This window comes from Echinops telfairi, unplaced genomic scaffold, assembly GCF_000313985.2.
Source record: "Echinops telfairi isolate 266 unplaced genomic scaffold, ASM31398v2 ScPeMD7_7424;HRSCAF=8462, whole genome shotgun sequence".
NCBI classification, from domain to species: Eukaryota; Metazoa; Chordata; class Mammalia; order Afrosoricida; family Tenrecidae; genus Echinops; species Echinops telfairi.
In genome coordinates, this window is record NW_022111324.1 from 23,127,523 (window position 1) to 23,150,757 (window position 23,235).

Here is a 23,235-nt window from a genome sequence, read left to right on the forward strand (position 1 = left end):
ATCACTGAGAACCATGACGGTTCTTTCTGGAGCAGGTCAGGTGTAGACTGAGCGAAGAAGCATCGTGCCCGGGATGGTGGTTTACAGTCGTTTCTTCTTTTTCTATAAAATATTAACGTGATCTCAGCTGGCTTCTTTCATGCTCAGAGGCCATGAGCTAATTTGCATAGCCGGCAAGGCAAAAATAACTTCAGAGCTGAAGGGAAAGATCAGCGGGGCGAGTGAAGCTTGGACCCTGGGTGCCCGTGCTTCCAAGGGGCAGCGGTGCCCTTGCCAGGCTTCATTACTGGCGAACTCACTGTACTGTTCCTTATAAATGCAAAACAAAACAAAACGAAAACAACTGTTCTTTTACGTTCCTCTCTGAGAAAACGGTTGGGCCTCTTCGTTCTTCTGTGGCGAGAATTAACCGCTCGCTCCCCCAACAGTTCAGTGTTTAACTTATTCACGAGGGAAGCACAATGAAAACCATTTACTCTGTTTGAGCTTTCATGTCTCCAGCCAACAGATTTGGGTAACAATTAAACAGTTCTGCACCTAGACACAACTCTTTTTAATTATTAAAATTGCCTCTATTTATTGTACTTCAACTAGGTGGAATGGGATGTTGTATGACTCAGAAGTATTAGAATGGGTTTTGGTTTAATGACGCTAAAAAGAAACAAGCATATTGTGGGTTTTATTTTATTTTACTGGTGACAAATAGCTCTGGTTCATTTTGGGACTCCTTAGACTTCTGATATCTTATAACAACTGTATGGCTGACTCTTCATCAAACACTCTAATTGTAGGTTTGCTTCTTTGCCGATATGAGAAATAGTCTTACATCTTTTTTTAATACGTGTCATTCTAGAAGACAGACAGCATATCCCTGTCATGCAAACCAATCTCTCAGGCATTTTAAGCAGAGATAGGAAGGGGGAACAATGGACAAATATTTTTTGTAACATTTATGGGTCTATGATTTTTGAGAAGTTTTTATAAACTCAAACAGATCCTTTTGCTAGATATATCTCAGACTGCTGAAGAAAACAGCCCCCCCCCCCCCCCCCACACACACACCCCCCCCCACACACACACACAGTGTGAGAAGAAGTTTCCTTCCTTAGGGTTTCCTTTTCTCTACCCTTGGAAGGATACCTTTGGTCAGCCCTCCACCCAGTGTTAACCGGGGGTGGGTGGCTTTGGAAGCAGACTGCCTTTCTCCAGGACCAGGAGGGAGTGCCACTTTTCAGTCATTTGCAAGGGGCATCTGAAGATGTGAGCCACTTGCTAAGGAGGAGCTTCTGTGTGCACTAATTGATCTATTGGCTCCATGCCGGGGCAGGCTTCCGAGATGTTCCTTGTTTCTGTGTGATCTCGCTTAGCTCCTGTAGGTCTGGCGACACCCCACTTCTGTCACCTGTGCCATCAGCTTCCTACCCAGATGGACAGAAGAGGTGACTGGGTCGTTGTGAGGGACACAAACCTAACTTGGGACTAGTTTACCCCAGGAGGGGCTTTTTGTGGAAGAGGCGTCTGCCTCACAGACAGGCCTCAGGAAGGAGCCTGCCCCAGGGGCACTTGGTCCTGCTTCCTTCCTTCCTCCCTCTGGGGGTCAGCCTTATTCTCCGCCCTCCTGGCAGCCAGCTTTCCGACACGAGAAACATGGTGGCTTTTGAATCTTTTATTTTATGGCGTCAGCTGCCTTAGAAGACATCAAACTAATTCCATGCACCCCAAGTCCAAATAGGCCGTGGGGAGAAGCTTCTTTCTCCAGGAGGCATTGACACGTTTGGGGAGACGTACAGGATGTGGGGTGTTGTCAGAGGAAGAGGAGGAACTGGCAGTAGAAAGGCAAGCTGACCACTGGGCTGGGGCAGGGTTGGGTTATAGAGATAGCCTCGGTCATCACAGACTGGGGTTTATGAACACTCGCTCTTCTAGCACGGCCAAGTGCCCACCTGGACAGTTAGTTGGATTCTCTCCCTCCATGGTGTTTTCACCCGCTGGCCAGCCATCTCATGTATACTTGTTCTTAGTGCTGGAAGGGACCTGGTGAGAGACCGTGTGATCTACAGAAATCCCTCACTGCCACTAGAAAAACAACTCAAAGAACATGTATTTATGTTTATGAGTTCTTATAATGTGGGATCTCCCTGTCCAGCAATTCTCCCTCCTTGCCAACTCTCCGAAGCGCCGTTTTGGTAACGTTCATATGATGCGACGATCACAGGACACCATCAGGCTCTGCGGAGAGGCAGCTCCACGGTCGTTCTGGAGAAGACATTTGTCACAGAGTTGTGCCTTTGGGATGTATTTCTAGCTAGATGCCATCATTATCTTTTCTCGCCACTAAAAGCAATCTGGATTTGGAATCTAAATTTCTGGTTTGAGTCTCAGTTTGACCATTTACTCTCGGAGTGACCTCGGGCTAGCTGCCTTACCTCTCCGAGCCGTAACACTCAAGCTACTAGCGTGGGGATTGTGCTGGTCTGGAATGGAGCCACGTAACCATGATGCAGCCGGGAGGCCTTTCCCCTTTCCCCGTCACCGTCCCCATCCCCTCTGGAGCGCTGACACTCCTGGGTGACCATGCGTTGGAATCAAGTCAATGGCACTGGCTTGGCTTTGGGTTTTGAATCCCCATCTCTCAGAATCGGCCCTGGCTGTGCCTGAGTAAACGATCGGAGCCTTCAGCAAAGAGAAAGGAGGCTGGACTTGGGTTGCTGTGGTGCGGATGTTAAGCGACTAAAGCCCACTTCACCCATGTCTGTGTTCTTCATCCGGCATCACTTGGAGGACAACTTCTTAAGGATTCAGGCTTCCTCCGAGAGACATTGGCTCGGGTTTCTGTTTTTGTTTTTAATTGCAACCTCCCTTAAGAGAGATGTAAAGATGAGGAGGCCGAGGACATTTTTTACCAACGCTGAAAGTCACTCCGATTTTGGTTTATGGCTGGGCGTCATCCTGACAGCGTGTTTGTCTCTGAATAGTCTGAGATGGTTGTGTCCCCTGGCCCCAGCGTGCATAGGGACTGCGTCTGAGGTACCTGCCCCTCACATTTACTCAGGGCGTTACGCACTGGAAGAGTTGAAAGAACTGTGTCAGGAGTGCCCCACAGCAGTGGTTTCAATCAAAGGCGATTTTGCCCCTCCCCACACCCCAGCGTCCTGGGGAAATTCATCAATGTCTGGAAACATTTCTGATGGTCACAGATTCCGAGCACTATTGTCCTTCACTGAGTAGAGGCCGGAGATGCTGCTCCATGTCCCACCATGATAGAGCAGCCTCTATAGCCAGCAGCGGTCTGGCCCGATGTCGTAGTGCAAGGCCTAGAAGTACTGTCCTATATGTGACCTCTTCTCCTTGGTGGGAGATGGGCTTGCCATTGGGCTTTCTTTCTGGTGGGGAAAGGAAGACACGTTTTAGCTTGTGGTTTTCTGCTTTTTTGAAAAGCATCTTTTTGGGTGATGAAGAAGTCCAATAGATTAAAGATGAGTTTCACTACTGAATGACTGTCAATCCATTGCACACCGGTGAAAAGTTGAGCTGGCAAAAGCTGGGTGATAGATATAGTTACAACAGCAATGAAAGGAAAAGGGTAGCTGCTGAGGTTGTTTATGTACAACCATAAACTTCATCGGTTTGCTTCGAAAGCTTGGCAGTTTAAGGTCCTGGTTTCACGGGCTAGCTCAGAGGAGGGGCCTGATAGCACACTCCTCCGTGTTGTGTAGTACTGGGCTGAAACGCTTCTGTGGAGCCATCTACGGCATGCAAAAATTCAGTCCTATTAGCCTAGAGCAGAGGTTCCCAAACTTACTGGTCTGCCGCTCCCTTTTCAGGAGGAAAAAGAAAATCACGCAGTGCCCCACCGGCAATAGCAAACTTTTGTACTATAGCCCACAACCAGGAGGAAGTGTAAGTATCTGCTTCTGCAGCCCCCTCAGATGTTTCCAGCTCCTCCGAGGGGTGGTTCCACCCACTTTGGGAAACACTGGGCTAGTGACAGAGGAGGATGGAGATGCAGGAAGAGGCGGAGGGATGTGTAACTGCTTCTGTTAACAACTGCCTCCTTTGTCATGAGACCCAAACTGGGTGGTGTCCAGCTACCATTGCTGAACATGTTGATCAGAGAGTCTATAGAGGAATGCTGATCATAAGGGGAAAGTGCAGAGCAGAATTTCAAATCCTCGTACACACACGCCAGACTTTCTTGAGATGTGGAGACTGGGCGAATTTGTGATACGATTGCTCTGAGCTGATCTTTAAACCTTAAAACAAAGTCATCCTACAAGTTCTTCTTTGAAAGTGCTTCTCTTTAAGAGCTATGTGGGAACAACTGACAGCAGCGATTGGAAAGACTCACTGAGAAACTTCGGGAGCAATGAGCACATGTTAATGTGGGAACGACTGGAGAAAGGAGGGGTGAGGAAGGTTGTACAACTTGAGGAACGTAATCAGTGCCACTCAAGTGTACAAGCAGGCCGTCTGGGGTTGGTGTATGTCTTGTGGTGTCTGTTCTCCACAGCAACGGCAATGTCAGGATAAATAAGATAACCTCTCTGGATACCACTTGATACCCAACTAAGATTCTACGGCAACTTATTGGGCACCCCATTCTACATAATAGGAATGGCTGCCTTTCCTTTGTTAAATACAGAGACTCTTGTTCCCTCTTGGAAATGGCATAGATTCTCTCCATAACAAAGGGGCAAGTTGACCCTGCCCTCCTGTGTTAGACAGGGTTCTCTAGAGAGATAAAACCAAATTCTTGATAATATAATATATTTATTTATAAAGGTAATTAATATATAACAAGAAATGAAATGTTAAATCATAAAGATAATTAGATATATAACGAGAAATGAAATGTTAAATCATATACAGATAAATATGCAATCTTAAATCATATACAGATAAATATACAATCATATGCAGATAAATACACAAGAAATAAACAGTTAAATTAGAAGCACTATAAACGGCTTAGTGCAACTCACGTCCGTGAGAGAAAGTTGAGAGACTAGCAGTCCTTCCAGTCTCTATCTGATGCCAGATCTTCCTCTATTTGTAGAGAGAGCTAGGTTATGTCAGCACAGCAGCCAATCACAAGGCAGGTCACCAATTGCCAGTTCCCAGCTCCAGAGAAGTCTTAAAGGGACCTCAACTTACAGCAACACAGTCCACAGGCTAGGCGTCCCACAGGCTCTGTAGCCTTTAAATTGAAGCACAGAACAAGCAAGGCAGCCGCACACTGGTCCGATGATCACAGAGCGAGAGACAAGAAAGGCAAGGCTCACCAAGCCATCCATCTCTCCGCCCCTCAGTCAATCCCACCTGCGTTTATCAGCCAGGCTGGCACAATAAACTGTCTCACCTCCCCTTCTCTTTCCAGGGACTAAAAGGGCTTCTTGGCCAACCATTATTGTCAGTGGGCTTAGAAGGAAGCCTATACTCTGACCATAAACGAGCTCAGAAACATGTGTTGATTAATACATATCTATCTCTAAGCACAACAAACATCGAAACAAAGCAAACTAAAAAAAAATCCCACTGGGAAATTAGTCTGGATAAGGAAAATGAAACGTTTAATCAAACAGCTCCAGTTTCTCAGTGTGCCGGTGTCTATCTGATGTCTCCTAACGGGCAGAAAACTATGGCTACCTCGCCTGTCAGAGGGTGGAGAAGAGTTTCTCCTAGATGGCTATGTCTGCAGCTCTAGAGGGAAATTCAAACAAACAAACAAACCATGCAAGCAGTTTACTATCCCGAGACCAGAAGGACAAGCTGAAGCCTGACAGCCACCACCCACTGCTCTGATGAGGATCATCAGGTCTTGGACAGAGGTGGGGAGCAGGGAGTGAAGAGCAAAATTCAAAATCAGAAAGACGAGACTTACTGATATGATGAAGACTAGTGGAGCCTTGAACCCATGACCTTTAGACACCTTTCAAGCCTGGAACGGAACCCACCTCCCAGGCACCAACTTTCAGCCAAACAATAAGTTAAAAAGCAAAAACCCTCACTGCCATCAAGTCCATATGCCGATTCGTAGTGGCCCTATACGACAGGGTAAAACTGCCTCTATCACTTCTGAGGTTGTAACTCTTTATGGTGGAAAGCCTCATCTTTCTTCTTTGGAGGGATGGTGGTTTCGAACTGCAGACCTTGAGGTTAGCAGCCCAACACGTAGCCACTACGTCACCACATTTATGCACTCGTTGCCGTTGAGTTGGTGCCCATTCATAGTGACCCTACAGGGCAGGGTAGAACTGCCCCTGTGAGTTTGCACGACTGTACGTCTTTACCAGAGTAGAAAGCCCTGTCTTTCTCCCTCGGAGAGGCTGCTGGTTTCGAGCTGTTGACCTTGTGGGTTGTAGCCCAATGATAGGCCTATTGATATTGCAGCCAAGGAGGAAGCAAAATGGAGAAGGCAAGACGGGCAGGAGAGAAGAACAGTAGACTGGGAACCCGGGAGAAGTGGGGAGAGGGCCGTTGCATGGAGGATTGCAACCACTGCCATGGAACAAAATGTATATACAATGTTGAGTGGAAAGCTCATTTGCTATGTAAACTTTCACCCACATTTTAATAAAACCTGCAAAACAAAGCAAAGCAGAAGGAAAAGCCCTTCAAGGTAAATTGTTTCATCATTGTGGGAAAGCACCAAGTAGCTGCTTTGTGTGATTCAGGCACCGCTTCATGTTGTGTCTTTGAAACAGACAGTCTGTAGAGAGATTGAGGGTCTGTTTTCGCTGGTTTCCCCTACTGGAGCCTGCAATCCTTGATCCTCCTTACCAAGAGCTTCAAATCCTCCTCCCTTCAGAAGCAAGCATCTGCATATCAGAGGTTCTTATTAAGTCTTCCTCCAAACCCGCTGTGCAAGACCTCTTTAAAAGGACAAACCGATCTGTGTTGGAAGAAGTAAGGCCAGAGTGCCCCTAGAGGCAAGGATGGCTTCGACTTACCTACTTGGGGCATGTTAGGAGAGACCAGTCCCTGGAGAAGAAAATCCTGTTTGGAACATGGAGGGGTGGCGAAATAGAGGAAGGCCCTGGCAGAGCTGGATTGCCACAGTGGCTTCGTCGGTGGGCTCAGGCATGGGAACAATTGTGAGGATGGCGCAGGACCCTGCGGTGTTTCCTTCTGTGGTGCACAGGGTCGCACCTAAGGACAACAGCAGACGTCTTGCTGGTATTCTCTGCTGTCAGACAAGATCCGTCCGACATCTGACACAGCCTCTAAAATCTTCCTGTATTGGACGTTTTCTCGTCTTCCCAACATTCTCACTCTCCGCCCTCTCCTGGCTCATTAGGTTCCATGCACACCCACCTCCCTTCCGTTCTTCAAATCTCCAGTCTCCTCTTTGCTGCGGAGTTTTCTGTACATGAATTGTCCTGCAGCTGACTGCTCTTCCCACATTATTTCCTCTGACCTGCTCCTACTTTGATGCCGAGCTTCTATGTCATTTCTGCAGACAAGGCTCCCATCCCTGGCCTTCCAATTACTGTAATTGTGATCTATCTCCTTTATTCAGTTTCATGAGGACAGCAACCGTATCTCGCTTACTCTCCTTTGTAACCTCTGTGCCAGCTACATAGTATAAAGACAAGCAAAAAACCCCACCAAATCTGCTGCCATCGAGCCAATTCGGACTCTCGGTAATTCCATTTGTCAGACAGTAGAACCGCTCCGTCATGTTTCCTCCCTCTGATCTTCAGAAGCAGACTGCCAGGCATCTCCTCTGGTCCTGCTGGGTAGGTTCTACCCGCCGTGGATGAGCACACTGTTAGCAGGAGTCTGTGTAATAAGTGGGTTAGAGATTGGGCCCTGGGCTCTCGGCTGGAATTCAATCCTGACTGAGATGAGACGAAGAAGGGCTCTAGGATGGGGCCTTGGGAGGATGGGAAGGTGGTCTGGTAGAGACTGCACCTGTGATCTCTGTCTTTTTCCAGCCTCAGTCTCTGTCCCTCAAATATATTTTGTGGCAGTTAATTTTTTTTCATTAGTACAGAACTCAAACAATGAAACTCACTCTGTTGGACACGAGAAGACTGCGCGTGGGTTTCTGAGGCTGGACATTTTGTCTGGGGCAGGACGTTTCATTTTTCTTTCTTGGGGGGGCTGGTTCAAACTACCAACCTGGGGGTTAACAGCCCAATGCATAGTCCTCTTAAGCCACCAACACGACTCATTAATACAAAGATTTTTAAACAATGCACGAAATGGAGCAGTCTTAGAATTTGATTTTCCAACTCCAATTATATGTTCAGTAACTTATTTAAAAGAGAGAACAAAATATCATTTGCTCATCAGCATTTTATGATAGGTCATAATTATTTACATATCTGCTTAACACTCCTCAGTTGCAGATCCAGTTATAGAATCAGATGTACCAAGATAATTAATGTGCAAACTGAAGGAGGTTCAAGTAGATGTGTAGATAATTATGACCTCACAAGGAGCCTTGGTGGCACTTAGGCTTTGGACTGCTAATCAAAAGGTTGACACATCAAACCCACCTTGGGACCTTCTCCTTGGGAAGGATAGGGGTATACCTGTTCTCTTTTTTTGTGCAACACCTACTTAATATTCTCTATGAGCCAGTCTGTAATGTAGCTATCCATTATCTAATTTTCTCTTCCTTGGGGCTTGTGATCTACCTTTCAGGAGACTTTTGAGGTTCTGCTTTTGGTGGGAGTTTTTGCTCATCTTGGAAGCAGTAGAAGATTGCCCTGTAGTAGCCCTTGGGCAGAAGAGACGTGGACCTTAAACTTGGACAATCACGTGCTTCCCTTTGGCATTCCCCCATCTTCCCACCATGACTTTTGCTCATAAACTAGTGACATCGTACCACCTGGCCAGTTGGCATTCTATTCATAGCAGTGTCCATAGTGCCTTAAGAGCCAACATTGCTGGAACCTGACCTTTGCCAATGTATTTATTCGTCTCCTGTTAAAATAAACCTGTGTCGTAAAGCAACACATATTCATTCTCGTGTAGTGCTGGAGGGGAGCAGTCTGAAGTCATTTCCGCTGTCAGCAGGGCTGTACTCCCTCCAAACTAGAAGGCCGAGGGGAGAATCCAGGTCCTTGTCTTTCCCACCCTCTAGAGCTGACAAGCCTCTGGTTTCTTGGAAGCCACCAGCCGCGCTGTAGGAGAAAGAAGAGGCTCTCTGCTCCCTTAAAGATGGGCATTCTTGAGATCAGAGAGAGTGCCCTGGAACGTGGGCCAGTGCAGACGTGCTTCACTTACAATCTGATACTCGTCACTTGTTCTCCCGTTTGTCCCATTTTACATCTGTTCCAGGTTTTGTTAGGGAGGTTTTTCTATGTTTTATTTGTCATTGTCATTGTTGTTTCTTGCTTTACGTTGTGGTATGTTTTTCTCTAGATGCAACCCAGGATAGGTACATCTACAGAGACGGTAACTAGGCTAATGGTTTCCGGGAGCAATGGCAGAGGGAAATGGGAGCTAACCAGAATGAGTACAAGAAGGAAGAAAATGTTCCAAACTTGATTATGGTGATGAGAGCACAACTCTTTTTAATATGTTTAAACTGTTGAACTGTGTGCTATGTGAACTGTGCTTCAATGAAACTGTTAACAGGTATTTGCATTCTCAGAAACCCATGGGGCAGTTCTCCCCTGTTCTGTGGGGCTGCTAGACTCAGAGTCAACGCCACGGTCAGGAATTTGGCTGGGTTTGAGAGTTGCGCTCCTCACCTTTCCTGGCCTGGGGCCACTTCCATCAGAGTCAGCAGCGCAGTAGCTTGCTTTACTTGTCACGGTGCTGTCTTCTCTTGAGTTAAATCTCTGTCTTATAAGGACACTTGTGATTGCATTTAGGAACAATCCAAGCTAATCTCCCCATGTCAACATCCGTAACTTAATCACATCTGTAAAATTCATTTTGCTGTATCCAAGAGTCTATGTGGTTTCCAGGGATTAGGATGTGGATATTTGTGGGGGCGGAGGGGGTGTTATTTACCCTATCACACCAAGGCTTGAGTTATCCCATGTTACCAGCATGGTCTGCCACTATCTCTCCAATTCCATGATCTCCTCTTAGTCTCACCGTGCACAGGCAGCTCCAGTTAGGTGCAACCCCTCCTTGTTATTTTCTATGATGGGAATTTGCCTTCCCTTTGAAAGGATTAAGCCAACCCCTACTTGCCAAGAATTCTTCATCACCATCGCCTTCACTTGCTGCTCTTGCTGCTTTTAAATCCCCGAAGGGGTTTTGAGCCTTTTCTTCCATGAAAGGAAGGTTAAAAAAACGACATGCACCTGTTCTGACTGCCTTCACATTCAACCTAAAGACACACTTAGCAGTGGTTCTCATTTATCATCCAGGGACTGTCTGTACTTGTTGTTTGTTTTAATTTAACACAGCTCAGATCAGTTTCTGTTGCTCAAAACCAGGAACCTCTACGCGGTCTCATCAACACTCTAGAAGGACTTTACAAGCATCATCTTTTCTGATACATCAACCCTCTCCCCACTGCACAGATAAGAGAAAGGAAGCTCAGAGGCGGGGCCACTGCAAAGGCAGACAGCTAGCAAGCAGTGTTGGCACTGGGATTGGACACCAGCCAGTACGACTGGAGAGTGCACCGTTTTATTAGAATTCTGGTTCAAGTCTCTCTTGATTATAGAGATCTTATAAGGAGGAAGTAGGGTGTCCTCCTAGTTCTGAAGTCTGCGTCGTGTTATTTAGACAGAGGAAAGGAGGCAAGGGAAAGCCATTCAGGGTGAGGGGAAGCCCAGAGACTGAGGAGTGGATACAAGAGATGATTTTTAAAGGAAGAATCTGACAGGCTTTGGTGTCTTGCTAGAGATAAAGGGATGACAGAGATGAGGAAACAAACCACCTTTGGGATGCTGGCTCATAGTGACTGTGTAACCCAAACTCACTGCAAGGAAGTCAACGCTGACTCATAACAACCCTATAGGACAGGGTAGAACCGACGCTGTGGGTTTTTGAGACTGTAAATCTTTATCGAAGTAGAAAGCCTCATCTTTCACCTTCAAAGAGGTTGGTGGTTTCAAACTGCTGACCTTGTAGTTAGCAGCCCAATGTGTAACCAGTACACCACCGTGGCTCCTAGTTATTGTATCAGAGAAAAATAGAACCATTCCTTAGGGGTTCCAAACTGTGAATCGTTACAGGGGCAGAGAGCCTCATCTGACTCCCACAGAGTAGCTGGTGGCTGGCCTCGGGTGTAATGCCACCAAGACCCTTTTTGCAGCTGGACATAGCAACTCCTTTATGTTGAGCACCAGGGGAGTCATATCCTGCCTCTCTCTTGCCTCCTCAAAGTCTCCTAATATTATGGGCTGGTTATACCCAACACGTTTGCTAGTGTTAATTAGCCTTTTCTCACAGATGCTAATGAACAGCTGCTTTTTGAAGGCTATTTAAGTTCCCTGTACGGATTTATTTGGGTGGAGGCGCAGATATTTCTGAGACTCAGAGGAGACTCCTGAGACCAAGACTAATAGACACTGGGAGTGAGGGACCAGTGAGCGGTTGCACTGTTATCTCTGACTCGTGGGGAGCCCCCGGGGTCCGAGTAGAACGTCAGGGGTCAGCAATGGTGGGATTCAAGTACTTTAACAAGCAGTCCGCTGCCCAAACGACCATTTTAAGTATAAAAAACATACACTTAACATTTGAATAAGAACAATAAAAGAGGTACACAAAACCTTGTTATAAGAGTTTTAAAATATTGATGAAAAATATTAAACAACACCTGACGAAAACAATACAGCTGTTATTTAAGATATCTCCATATTGCTTCTTGATTGACATCCTCACTTGCAATATTGTTTGTGTTTATCCAAAAAGCAAAGTTTCACCAGCTTTGTGATTTATCTTCAACCATCTTTTCACTGTGGGAGTAGGATCTCATTCCTTTAGGGGTAGGCCAATTGGACGATAGTCATTGTGTTTGATGGATTAGAAACAGATGATTTCTCTTCTGTGAACGTATTCTGTTCATCTTTGCAAAACCCCTTTCTGCTTCTGCTGAACTAACAGCAATTGTTCTGTTACTATTTTTAGTTCTTTGAACACTTTTAGGAATTGCATAATCCACTCCTAATGTGTTATGGAAATTTGGGGCATCACACAAGCTGAAATGGATGATAGCATATCAACCTCTGGTTGTTTGGTACTTTTTCTCATGCAAGAGAATAAAAATGTAGCATTTCATCAAAGGTGTAACAAGGTTTATGAAATGAATAAATAAATATGCAAGCATAACTCTATCTAACTTTTTATGCCTATGGACTGAATGAACACTATGGGGGCTTAGTGAGAAAGGAATGTAAATTTGTGATTTCCCCGTTGGGTGGCTTCCTAGCTGCCCACCTTAAAGAGAGCACTGATTACAGATGCCATTTTAACAACCAGTTCACCGAACTCAACCAAAAATTAGGTATCGGTTTTACCGACCTGGTGCCAACCAGCTGAACCCCACCACTGGAGGTGGGGCTGGGCTGTGACATTAATCAGGAAACAGCTGCTGGACATAGCAGCACATCATTTCCAGAGGCTGCTTTTTCAGAAGTAGATCGCCATTCCTTTCCTCTGAGGCGCCTCTCGGTGGACTTGGACCTGCAACCTGTGACCTTCTGGTTAGCTGCAGATTGTAGTAACAGCACTATCCTGGAATGCAGGAACTAAAAAAGAACTTGCCAGATTTTTTAGGGTTGGGAAATGATTTAAGGGGGGATTCTTTACCTGGCTATTTCTGGTTACCACCTAACTAGAGCTGCCAGATTTAGTGGAGGAAAATATAGGACATGTAGCTAAATTTGAATTTCATATACACAACAGATACTTTTTCCCCCTGTAAAAGCATATGCTAAATATTGCATGGGAAATACACTAAACAAATATATATGCATTGGGTCTCTGAAATGAAAACGTCACCTGTTGCTGTTGTTGTTGTTGTTAGGTACTATCGAGTCAGCTCTGACCCACAGTGACCCTACGCACACCAGAACGAAACACTATGGTGCCGCGCCATCCTCACAGTGGTTCCTGGGCCTGAGCCCATGGATGCAGCCACGGTGTCAGCCCATCTCCTTGAGGGCCTCCCTCCTTCTCTGCCTCTCTACTTTACCAAACATGTCTCTCCTGCCCCTGTGTCCAAAGTATGTAAGACGAAGTCTTAACCATCCTTCCCTCCAGGGAGCACTCCGGCCTCCTTCTTTCCACACAGAAAGGGTTGTTCATTAGCAGTCCGTGATACTTGGGATACTCTTCACCAGCACCGCCATTCAAATGCTCCAGTTCCAGTCACTTGACACCACCACTTGTCAATCAGTCTGTCACACTGTGGTGGCTTGGGTGTTGCTGTGTGGGATGCTGGAAGCTATGTCACTGGTATTTAGAATGGCAACAGGGCTACCCAAAATGAACAGGTTTCCGTGCAGCTTCCAGATTAGGAATGGACAGTGAAGAAGGAATTGGCTCCCTACTTTGAAGGAAGACGCTGCTGAAAACCTTATGTCTAGCATGGAAGCATTGTCAGATACTGAAAGCCTAAACAAATCGCACCAGGCGCCCTATACTTTATCTGCAACCATGAACCTAAGCCCACTGCATAAGGCCTTGACTCCAGCCCTTCAAGTGTGAGAGTCAGAGACGCTCCGGCCGAGAGAGGTGAGACCTGCATTCTCAGGAGGCCCTGAATTGGTCTAAAGGAAGGCGGGACTGATGAAGTCTTTGGATGATTGACGTGGGGAGGGGCACCATGGTTGATCCACCAGAGCATCACCTCTGCCTTCTGCTTTGCTGTGCCTCAGTAGTCAAGGCCATGACCTTGAAGCACTGGTGCCTTACAGCATTGAACCCACACAGCGCCCTCTCTTTGTTCAGTTCACATGTTGCCCTCCAGGGCTTATGTGCTTAGTACCTAAGGTTTCAGTGGCCGATTTTTCAAAAGGAGATCACCAGAACTTTCTTGCACAGGACCTCTGAGTATACTCAAATGGACCTCTAACTTTTGGGTTAATAGACAAGCCCATTTGTACCACTAGGAGACACCTTTTCTTCTCTGCTAACAATAGAGGCCAAAGCAGTAGAGGCAGGGATGGCCTGTGACATTAATCAGGAAAGAGTGAGTGAACCTTTACTGCATGCAGAACACCCTAACCCTTTTCCCTTCCCCGCTGATGTTGACTCTGTGGGTTTGCTCTTCCTGTATCGTCTGCTTTGTGGGTGAGGTAATAATTAATCAGCCCTCCGAGTACAGAGCTCTCCGCTGTCTCTGCCCTTGTGGTCATAAAAGAAGGGGGAGCTCCAGGGTCTGCTCCTGGAGAACTCACACTTAAGCCTCTTGGGGCAATGGAGAGCTGAGGCTTTTATTAACTCGATACTGGGATGCACTTCAGTGGTGTGTGCATATGCGTCTCTCTCCATTGGATCTCAGCGTCAGCAAATTCATTAGTGTCCAGTGCAGTCTATCCGGACGCATTCCTTGATTATCTCTTATTGTTTGTGGAATATAGAAGTGATAAGAACAGTAGGTACATTTGCAGGGCTTTCACATCGAATGGGAATGGCAGAGGAGTTCACACAGATGAGGTGTGGGTCTGCTCTTTTGATCCGGGGTCGTCGGGTGGCTGCGGCTCAGAGCGACAATGGAAGCAAACCGCCCAGTCCTGCACCATCCTCACAATCATTGCTGTGACTGAGCCAGGTGGTGCGGCCACGGTGCCATTCCATTGCATTGATGTGAGTATGTACTCCTTTGGGCTGACCTGCTGCATTCCCAAGCGTGATTTCCTCCTGCAGCGGCTGGTTCCTCTTGATAACACGTTCAAAGTCCAACCTCTAAGGAGCACTCGATTGGAATTCCTCCAAGCCAAATCTGTTTGTTCTTCTGGAAGTCCATGCCATAGTCAATATTCTTCATCAGCATCGTAGTTCAAAGATACATCATCGCTTCCGTGTCCCTTATGAACCGTCCAGCTTTCCCATGGACACTTAGCCTAAGGCAATTAAAAATATGATGGCTTGGGTCAGACAGCTTTAATCCTCACAGTGACATCTCTGCGTCTTGACCCTGTAAAGGAGGTCTGCCGTGGCGGAGTGGCACAATGCAATAAATTGGCTTCTTGACCACTGCCTCGTGGGTGTAGACTGTCGATCCTCATAAAATGAAATTCCTGATAACGTCAGTCTTCACTCTCTTTATCTTGGTGATGCTTGTTGGTCCAGTTGTGAGAATTTTTGTTTTCTTATGTTGCGGTGTAAGCCATACTTTCCTTTGGAATGAGCACAGATATGGATCTCTGTCCAACCTCTTAGACAGTTAGCTGTCATCCAAATTCCTTGCACAGAAGACTGAGTGCTTCCAGCATTGCAGCTGTTGGTTAAAATGCTTAGCTGGTATTCCCTGAGTTCTTAGAGCCTGGTTTTTGGGGTGTTTTAAAACCGGTGTTTTCAGTGCAGCTTGAACTTCTTTTTTCCATACCATCAGCTCACATGAACCTCTTGAAATGGTTTGACATTTCTTTTTTGGTACAGCGAGGCTGTGTTCTTTACATTTGCCTTTTGTGCTTCTTGCATAACTCAATATTTGGCCTATAGAATCCTTCCACTTTCTAACTTGAGGCCTGCATTTTTTCCCCCAATTCTTCCAGGCTGAGAAATGCTGAATGTGTTTTTTCCATTTAATGTTCTAACTTCAGGTCTTTGCACATTTATTGTAATACTTTTCTTTGTCTTCTTGTAGCTTCTTTCAAAGCTGCCCTTTGAAATTTTCTGTTCTATTCCTTTACCTCATCATTTCTTCCCTTTGCCTTAGCTACTCTGTATTCAAGAGCAAGTTCAGAGTCTCTTCTGGCATTCATTCGGTCTTTTCTTGCTTTCCTGTCTTTCGAACGACCTTCTGCTTTCTTCATGAATGGTGTCGTTGATGTCTTCCCAAAACTGTCCTCGAGGTGGTCTGTCAATTCAGCTGGGGTACTCAGGGTTTTACTTTGGCTCCAGTGGACCATTTTAGTTTTCTTCAGCATCACCTTGAACTTGCATAGGTATAATTGATTGTTCACAATCCGCCCCTGACCTTCTTCTGTCTGATGATACTGAGCTTTGCCTAATTTCTTTGCCCCCAAACAGGTGAACATTTCTCTGGGATGTGGTAAAGACAGTGATGGAGGTGGTAAAATATTTTTATGGGAGTACAAAGTGCCTTTCTTCTGCAATTTTTCTCTTAAGAATTCCATTGCCACTGATTCTAACAGGTGGATACCATCGCTGGATTAGAAGTACCACCCCCTCAGGGATTAATTCAGTAGGAATTGGGAAGCCTAGGGCAAACGGTTCAGTGGAGAGCCCCCTTACTGGAGGAAAGGTGGGCATAGTGACTCATGCCCTCAAGGTGCGCGTTATGTCTAAGAAGGTACCAGAAGTTGGCCCCGGTCCCGGAGCGATTACATGTTGAACAGCCAGCCAGTTTGAAACCACCAGCCCCTCCGTGGGAGAAAGACGAGGCTCTCTCCTCCCATGAAGAGTCACAGCCTCAGAAACCCACAGGGCAGTTCTGCCCGGCTCTGTGGGGTCATTGTGAGTCGGAATGGACTAGACGGCAGGGAGTTGGGGGGGGGGCGTGTCTGTTATACTGATTGATATATTTGCAGCACATACACATACACATGTGGAAAATGTCTTCATTGAACCTCAGCACATTTGTGACTACGACTTCACTTGCCTGGCCACCCCTGTTCAGCTTGCACGTTGATGCATCACTGGAAGGCGGTTTTTGTGGCCAATATTGTAGGGTTGTGCCTATGAATTACCTTTGTTGCCTTCAACGCCTGTGTTCCTCCAGGTCTTCCTTTGCCTGGGTCACTCCATGCTGACCTTCCTGGATTTGCTTTTGTTCTCTTCCCCGTGGGAACACCCTTCTTTATCGGACAGCCGCTCCTTCGCCAGCTTTCCTCTCTTCTTGTTTTCCTCTCTGCATTTTCGTTCTCTCTCCCCTCCACCATCTCTTCTCGCTGCTGCAGTTGTGCCTTCTGGCCTTTGCCTTTGGTCCCTCTGCCCTTGCCTCTCCAGGTGGGGAGGAAAGCGTCTTTGTAAAACCTTGCTTTCTCAAAGTCCTTTAATGATATGTAAGAGCATCTCCCGTGGATCTGGGTGTTCTAGGAAACAGAGCCGCCCAGAGGGCTGCCCCCGTGTCGGTGAGGGAGCATGAGCTGAGAGAAGGGGGTCTCACCATTAGGCAGAGGGCAAGCTGCCTCTGCTAGCAGAACTAGTGCAACAGCCACCCGATCAATGCGCCCACCCTTCAAATTGCTCTCTCTCCGTGCTGCCTAGTGGTTCCTATTCCCGTCAAATATCCGGTCCTCATTTCCCTTTCTCCTTGCGTTCGCTACGCTTCGATTTTCCCTAAGCCTTCCTGTTTACGTGAAGGTGTGGAAGTTTAGTCCGGGGAAATGGAGGCAAAATTCACTAGGATGGAGTAGGACTGTCCTTGTGGGTTTCCGAGACTATAATTCTCTCTCTTTTTTTTTTTTTCATGAATGAGGGAGTTTTATATAAAGGGTAAGTGCACATCAAGAAAACATCCCTACCCAGTGCTGTCCAAGCCCACACGTCCAACATTAACCCATATGGACGACACCAATCCACAAAGTCCTCCTCCATCTCACAAAGCACACGTAATGATGCCGACTGCAGGAGGAAAGCCGAGTCAGTGAATGTGTAAGCATCTCAGTGCTGGCAGGGGTCTCCACACGGCTGCTTCAGCACCCAGGGCTGCATCGGGGTAGGTCCATGTGGCTTCTGCTCAGGGATGTACTGCAGGAAGTGACTATAATTCTTTAAGGAAATAGAAAGCCTTGGCTTTCTCCAGCAAGTGGCGGGTGGCTTCAATCTGCTGATGCTGTGCTTAATCACAGCCCCGGGTGTAACCCACTGTGCCACGAGGGTGTAGATACTTACATACGATAATCCCTTGTGACAGTTTGCTTTCTTTCTGGTTCTTAGCAGCGTTTTGACACCTACCTAATGTAGAGTTTGAGAACCTTGGTGGTGTCCTACCTTACACGCTAGGCTGCTAACTGTAAGGCCAGCAGTTTGAACCCACCAGCCACTCCTTGGGAAGGAGACGGGGCCTTCCCCCATAAAGAGTTACAGTCCTGGAAACTCAAACCGGCAGTTCTACTTTGTCCTGCAAGGTCACTATGAGTCAGTGTCGACTTATTGACAGTGAGTTTGAGTGTTTGCTAAACTGTGTTGCTGCGATGCTTGGAGCTATACCCCTACTATTTCAAATACCAGCAGTCATCCGTGGTCAGTGGAGCTTCCAGACTAAGACAGGAAGAAAGAATTGGTACCCAACTTCTGACAGCTAGCCAGTGACAAGCCTGTAGCAGCGGCGGGTTGGCTGATACAGTGTGAGGGGATGAGCCCTCTCGTTTAGAAGGCCCTCAAAACACACAGTAGCCGCAAAAGTGGGCCTGGAGATGGCTTAGGACCAGAAGTGTTTCTTTCTGTTACACGTGGGGTTGCCAGGAAATGGCTATGTTGACGGCAATTGACAACAACCACAAAGTTGAAAAACAGCTCTACTGGTCATCTAAATCAGCCTTCAACTGAGTGTAGGAACCGTCTGTACTTCTAAGTAAACAGTTCAACTGTCTATACTTAATAGGTTGAAAGTTGAATAGTTTACTAGCTCCCAATGCCATTCACTGTGTTGTTGGCCAGTGAGGCTTATTTCAGAGTGATTGTGTATGATTGTATTTTCCTGGATCTGTTACTTGGACCTCTGCTTCCAAGAGCCTCACAGCCTGTACTTTTCTTTCAAATACTGACAGCACGTCATGGTTGAAGGGACTTTGGGTGTCTTCTTTCATACATATTTTAAGTCCTTAGCAGGTGTTCACTAAATATAATTAAACAACAGATTATTCTTGCCACCCTTCAACTGCATAGAAAACTCCTTTTTTCTGAATAACTCATTCTCCTGTGGTTCCAGATTGCCAATATTGTCCCGTGGAGGTTAGGAGAGAGACAAAGAAAAGTTCCTATAGAGAGGAGAACAATGTAGCCCAACCAATTATTACTAATATTTGCGTGGGACAAGTGTCTGTTTGGCTATCATCGTTTATAGAACACTCATGACTTTCAATACCATACGATTTCATTTGGATATTCAGGCCGAGATACTCCCCAATTTTGTAGATGAAGGAACGTGAAGCTCCTAGAGATTGAATCACTTTCCTTAAGTCACCCAGTTCTCAAGTGAATCAGTTAAGAGTTAAGCCCAGCTCTTCCGACTCTGTGCCTTTCCTGAATACTTAAATGCTGGTGTCTACCATCTAATAGGAATCATATGGATTTATTCTTGTGTGTGCTTGTTTCTGAGTTCAGATGGAAGCAAGGAAAGCAAAGATGCTCAATCTATGTCAATCAGTGCCTTTGGCGACCAGTGCAGTTTGAGGAAGTAGAAAGCCTTGGCTTTCTCCAGCAAGTGGCGGGTGGCTTCTTGGTAAAAATTCTTGGTAAAAATTTGCTTGGTAAAAATTCTTAGTTTCAAGGTGTGAAGAAGAGAATTCTTCACTACTCTTTTGCTGGAATCAATCCACAAAAACTTCCTGAAGGAGACAGGAGGCTGATTAAAAAAGTAGTTTTTAAATAAAAATAGTGAGGATCTTGGTAGGTTGGAAAAGGGAAAGGAAGTTGGCGAGGGTCAGGGGCAGAGTAGGGAAGAAGGTCGGAGCGGGACAGATGCTGGAGACCTGTGTTTGCTCACGATGTGGGTTTGTGATTCCAGACGGGTGATTCGTTCTCCTGTTCTCGCCAAGTGAAACCCAGCAGGCTAAATTTAATTCCGCTGAGATCCACTGGTGATTCACCCACGCTCAGGTGCGCCCACATGCAGCTGGCGTCAGCTCTGCGTGTGCTTTCCAGGCGGCTCCTGCCCCAACCCAGCTTCCCCGTGTGTGGGCACAGGGGGAATGCCAGCCGTCGTAACCTTGCCCTTGTGCTTCTCCTCCTGCAGCATCCTGGCCACAGCGGGGACCCACTTCAACACACACGTGGACCTGAGGACCCTGAGGGCTGTGCGCGTGCTGAGGCCGCTGAAGCTCGTGTCAGGGATCCCTAGTGAGCACCTGCCCGCCCACTCTCTGCGCTGCTCACCCCGCCCTGCGGTCCCCCACCTGGACCGGGTCAAGGGGAATTGGGGACATACAAGAAGGCATTAACTCCTGGAAGGACACCCCAGTTGTTACAAACAGTGGGGATTCAAGAGTCTGATAAGACATTTCATATTTCAATTTAAGAGCTTAAAAGAAACCTTTCAGATTAAAAAAATAATGGAAACTTTAAGAAAAAATTGGGAAAGTATTAGAACGAATAAAAGAAAAGGGAAAAGCATGTACTATGCTATCATTCTGAAGTAACTTTGATAAACATTTTTTGTATTCTTTTCATTTGTGCTTTTCCTTGGACACCCTCATATAATGGGAGTCATAGCATATCATACATATAATTTCGGATCCTGCCATAAGTATTTTATTTTCCTGACATAAAAAGCACTTCAAAAATATGCTTTTAAAAATAAGCATCATTGTCTGTTTTAATATGCGTCATGGTTTACTTGGCTACATGTACGTTGCTTGGTATTTAGGTTATTTTAATTGCTTTTGAAACTATTTGCAGGACTGTAGAAAGCATCTGTTCATTTAATTCTTCATTCGAATATCTGATGATTTGTTTAGGCCTGATCCTAGAAATGCAATTTCTGGGTCAAAAGATCATAGCATTTAATTGGCAGTGGTTGTACTCGGTGCCCTTCCCCTGGCAGTGCGCAACCCAAAATGTCGATGGAACAAAGGAGGGGAAGGGCTCAGGGCACGTGAATCATCGGGGATGGTGAGGTGGAGGAGAGGACGATGGGAGCATTTGGCTTGACTTGCCCTGCTTATCTTTGTGGGCCTTGTCATTGTCATCTCAGGACACAGGTGTGCTCTTCTCCTGCTAGGACAGGGTCAGTGGGGCCTGGCTGCCCACGAGTGGAGCCCATGTGTCGCTCTTTCTTTCCTCCAGGCCTGCAGATTGTTCTGAAGTCCATCATGAAGGCCATGGTGCCTCTGCTGCAGATCGGCCTTCTGCTCTTCTTTGCCATTCTGATGTTCGCCATCATCGGCTTGGAGTTCTACAGTGGGAAGCTGCACCGAGCGTGCTTCATGAACAATTCAGGTGCGGTCACTTTGCCCCTCTTCGCCTTCCTCCCGGCCTCTGCCCTCTGGCCCTTGGTGGGGTAGGGGGTGGGGAGTGAGATTAGGGGACATCCTGAGGCTGCTTGGATAAGTATGTTCTATCTCAAGGCAGGGATTAGAATCAGAAGTTTGAGGGACCTATGGTCAATAGCCCTTAGAGGCACGGTCAGTCTTGAAAGTTCCCTATTTGACCCTGATAGGGCAAAGCAAATACTCGCTTCAGGGTTGCATTTGGAGGATTTCAAATAGAGGCTCTGAATGCTCTCATCCAATGGTAGAATTCTCTCAGAAGGCACCTAAAAGGAGTATTTCACCTGTCTGAAGCAATCACCTGTTGACAATGGCTGTTTTTCCCCACAGGCCAATGAGACACAGGGATCTAGGGCCCTGGAGGGAAAGCAGATTTAAATCACGCCAGAACTATGAAGGACCCCCACCCCCACCCCCGCAACACACATGCGTGCGCGCTCCATCTCCCGATGTTGTGAGTGTGCACGTGTAAGAAGGAGGGCGCCTTGGGCCTGGCTCCTGGTGGGGCACAGACACTCGTTCTGTGTATCTCACTCGTTCTTGTTGCGTTGAGTAGTGTCGCTAGGACACTACTGGTGGAATCATCCCCATCAGACGAACCGTACATTTTTTCTGGGGAAAGGAATCGTCAAAGGACGCATTCTACCGCAGAGTTTTGTGTTTCATTTTTGTTCAAGACCAGAAGTAGGGAGAGCTGGGAAAGCAGCGAGTTCGTGCCTGCTGAGGGGCTCTGCCGTCCAGGTGATTCCAACTCGTCATGGCCCCGGAGAGCAGAGGAGAATCGCCCCTTGGGGGAGCTGAGGCTGCAGCTCTGTACGGGGACAGAAAGCCTCGTCTTTCTCCTGCAGCGCAACTGGTAGTGTTAAACTGCTGACCTACACTGAGCATCCCAGGTGACATCGTGGGTACTAACAGCAAGGTCAGCAGTTTGAAACCACCACCACTCAGCGGGAGAAAGATGAGGCTTTTCACTCCTGCAAATAGTTAGTCTCAGAAACCACAGGGGGCAGCTCTCCTGTGTCCTGTTGGGTCCCTATGAGACATACTCGATTCAATGGCAGTGCATTGGGTTTTGAGAAAGTGCCTCTAGTTGATAAATGACTGTCTCAGAGGAAACCAGAAAGGCTGGAGTTAGGAAATCAGAAGGCTCTGCCTTCCCCACAGATTCTTTGGCATGAGCCAGTCCTCTCCATGGCTGTGGGACTGCCAAGGAAGGCAGAGGGGTGACCTGCAGAAATTGGGAGGACATGTGGAGAAGAGGCTTCTTTTTCATAAGAGATTGGGAAACACTGATTGGAACACAGCCTCTGTGGACCGTGAAGAACAGAGAGGCCAGAGAACCAGAAGGGCAACCCGTTTTCTATAGGAAATAGAACTGCTGGTATGTGGCACCCTAGGGTCATTCGTAGCTCATGCTAAATACCATTTGACTTGTTCCCCACCCTCCAGGTATTCTAGAAGGATTTGACCCCCCTCACCCATGTGGTGTGCAGGGCTGCCCAGCTGGCTATGAATGCAAGGACTGGATCGGCCCCAACGATGGGATCACGCAGTTTGACAACATCCTTTTTGCTGTGCTGACTGTATTCCAGTGCATCACCATGGAAGGGTGGACCACCGTGCTGTACAATGTGAGTGGAGCTGCAGAGGGGCCGTGTTTGGCTAGTCTGGAGGAGGAAAGGGATGTGCCGGGGTTAATAATGAAAAGGAGGCAATGATGTGTTGGAGATAGGCTCTCTCAAGAACGAATGCTTGCTGTAAACAGTGGCTCAGCTAATCTGCACCTACTGGCTGCATGTCAGCATTGGCTCTGAGTGCGTGGGGGTGTAGACTCAACCCGGGGAAATCTGAGCAGTTTCTGTCTCACCGCCGTCTGGTTTCTTGCTAAGTGGAAGTACACAGCTTCTTAATACAATTAGCAAATGGCATCCCACATTGGATAGGGGCACACACGAGTTAAATCAGATCCATT

The 23,235-nt window shown here is 46.9% G+C and overlaps 1 protein-coding gene across 1 annotated transcript in view; it reads left to right on the forward strand.

Annotated features, from left to right (window-relative positions):
- The window catches only part of CACNA1E (calcium voltage-gated channel subunit alpha1 E), a 463,628-nt gene that overhangs the window by 180,911 nt on the left and 259,482 nt on the right, over positions 1-23,235 (forward strand). The window contains exons 5-7 of the mRNA XM_045297985.1: positions 20,012-20,115; positions 21,061-21,213; positions 22,713-22,894. Coding sequence (XP_045153920.1) covers positions 20,012-20,115; positions 21,061-21,213; positions 22,713-22,894 — 439 coding nt within the window. The remainder of the gene's footprint in view (positions 1-20,011; positions 20,116-21,060; positions 21,214-22,712; positions 22,895-23,235) is intronic.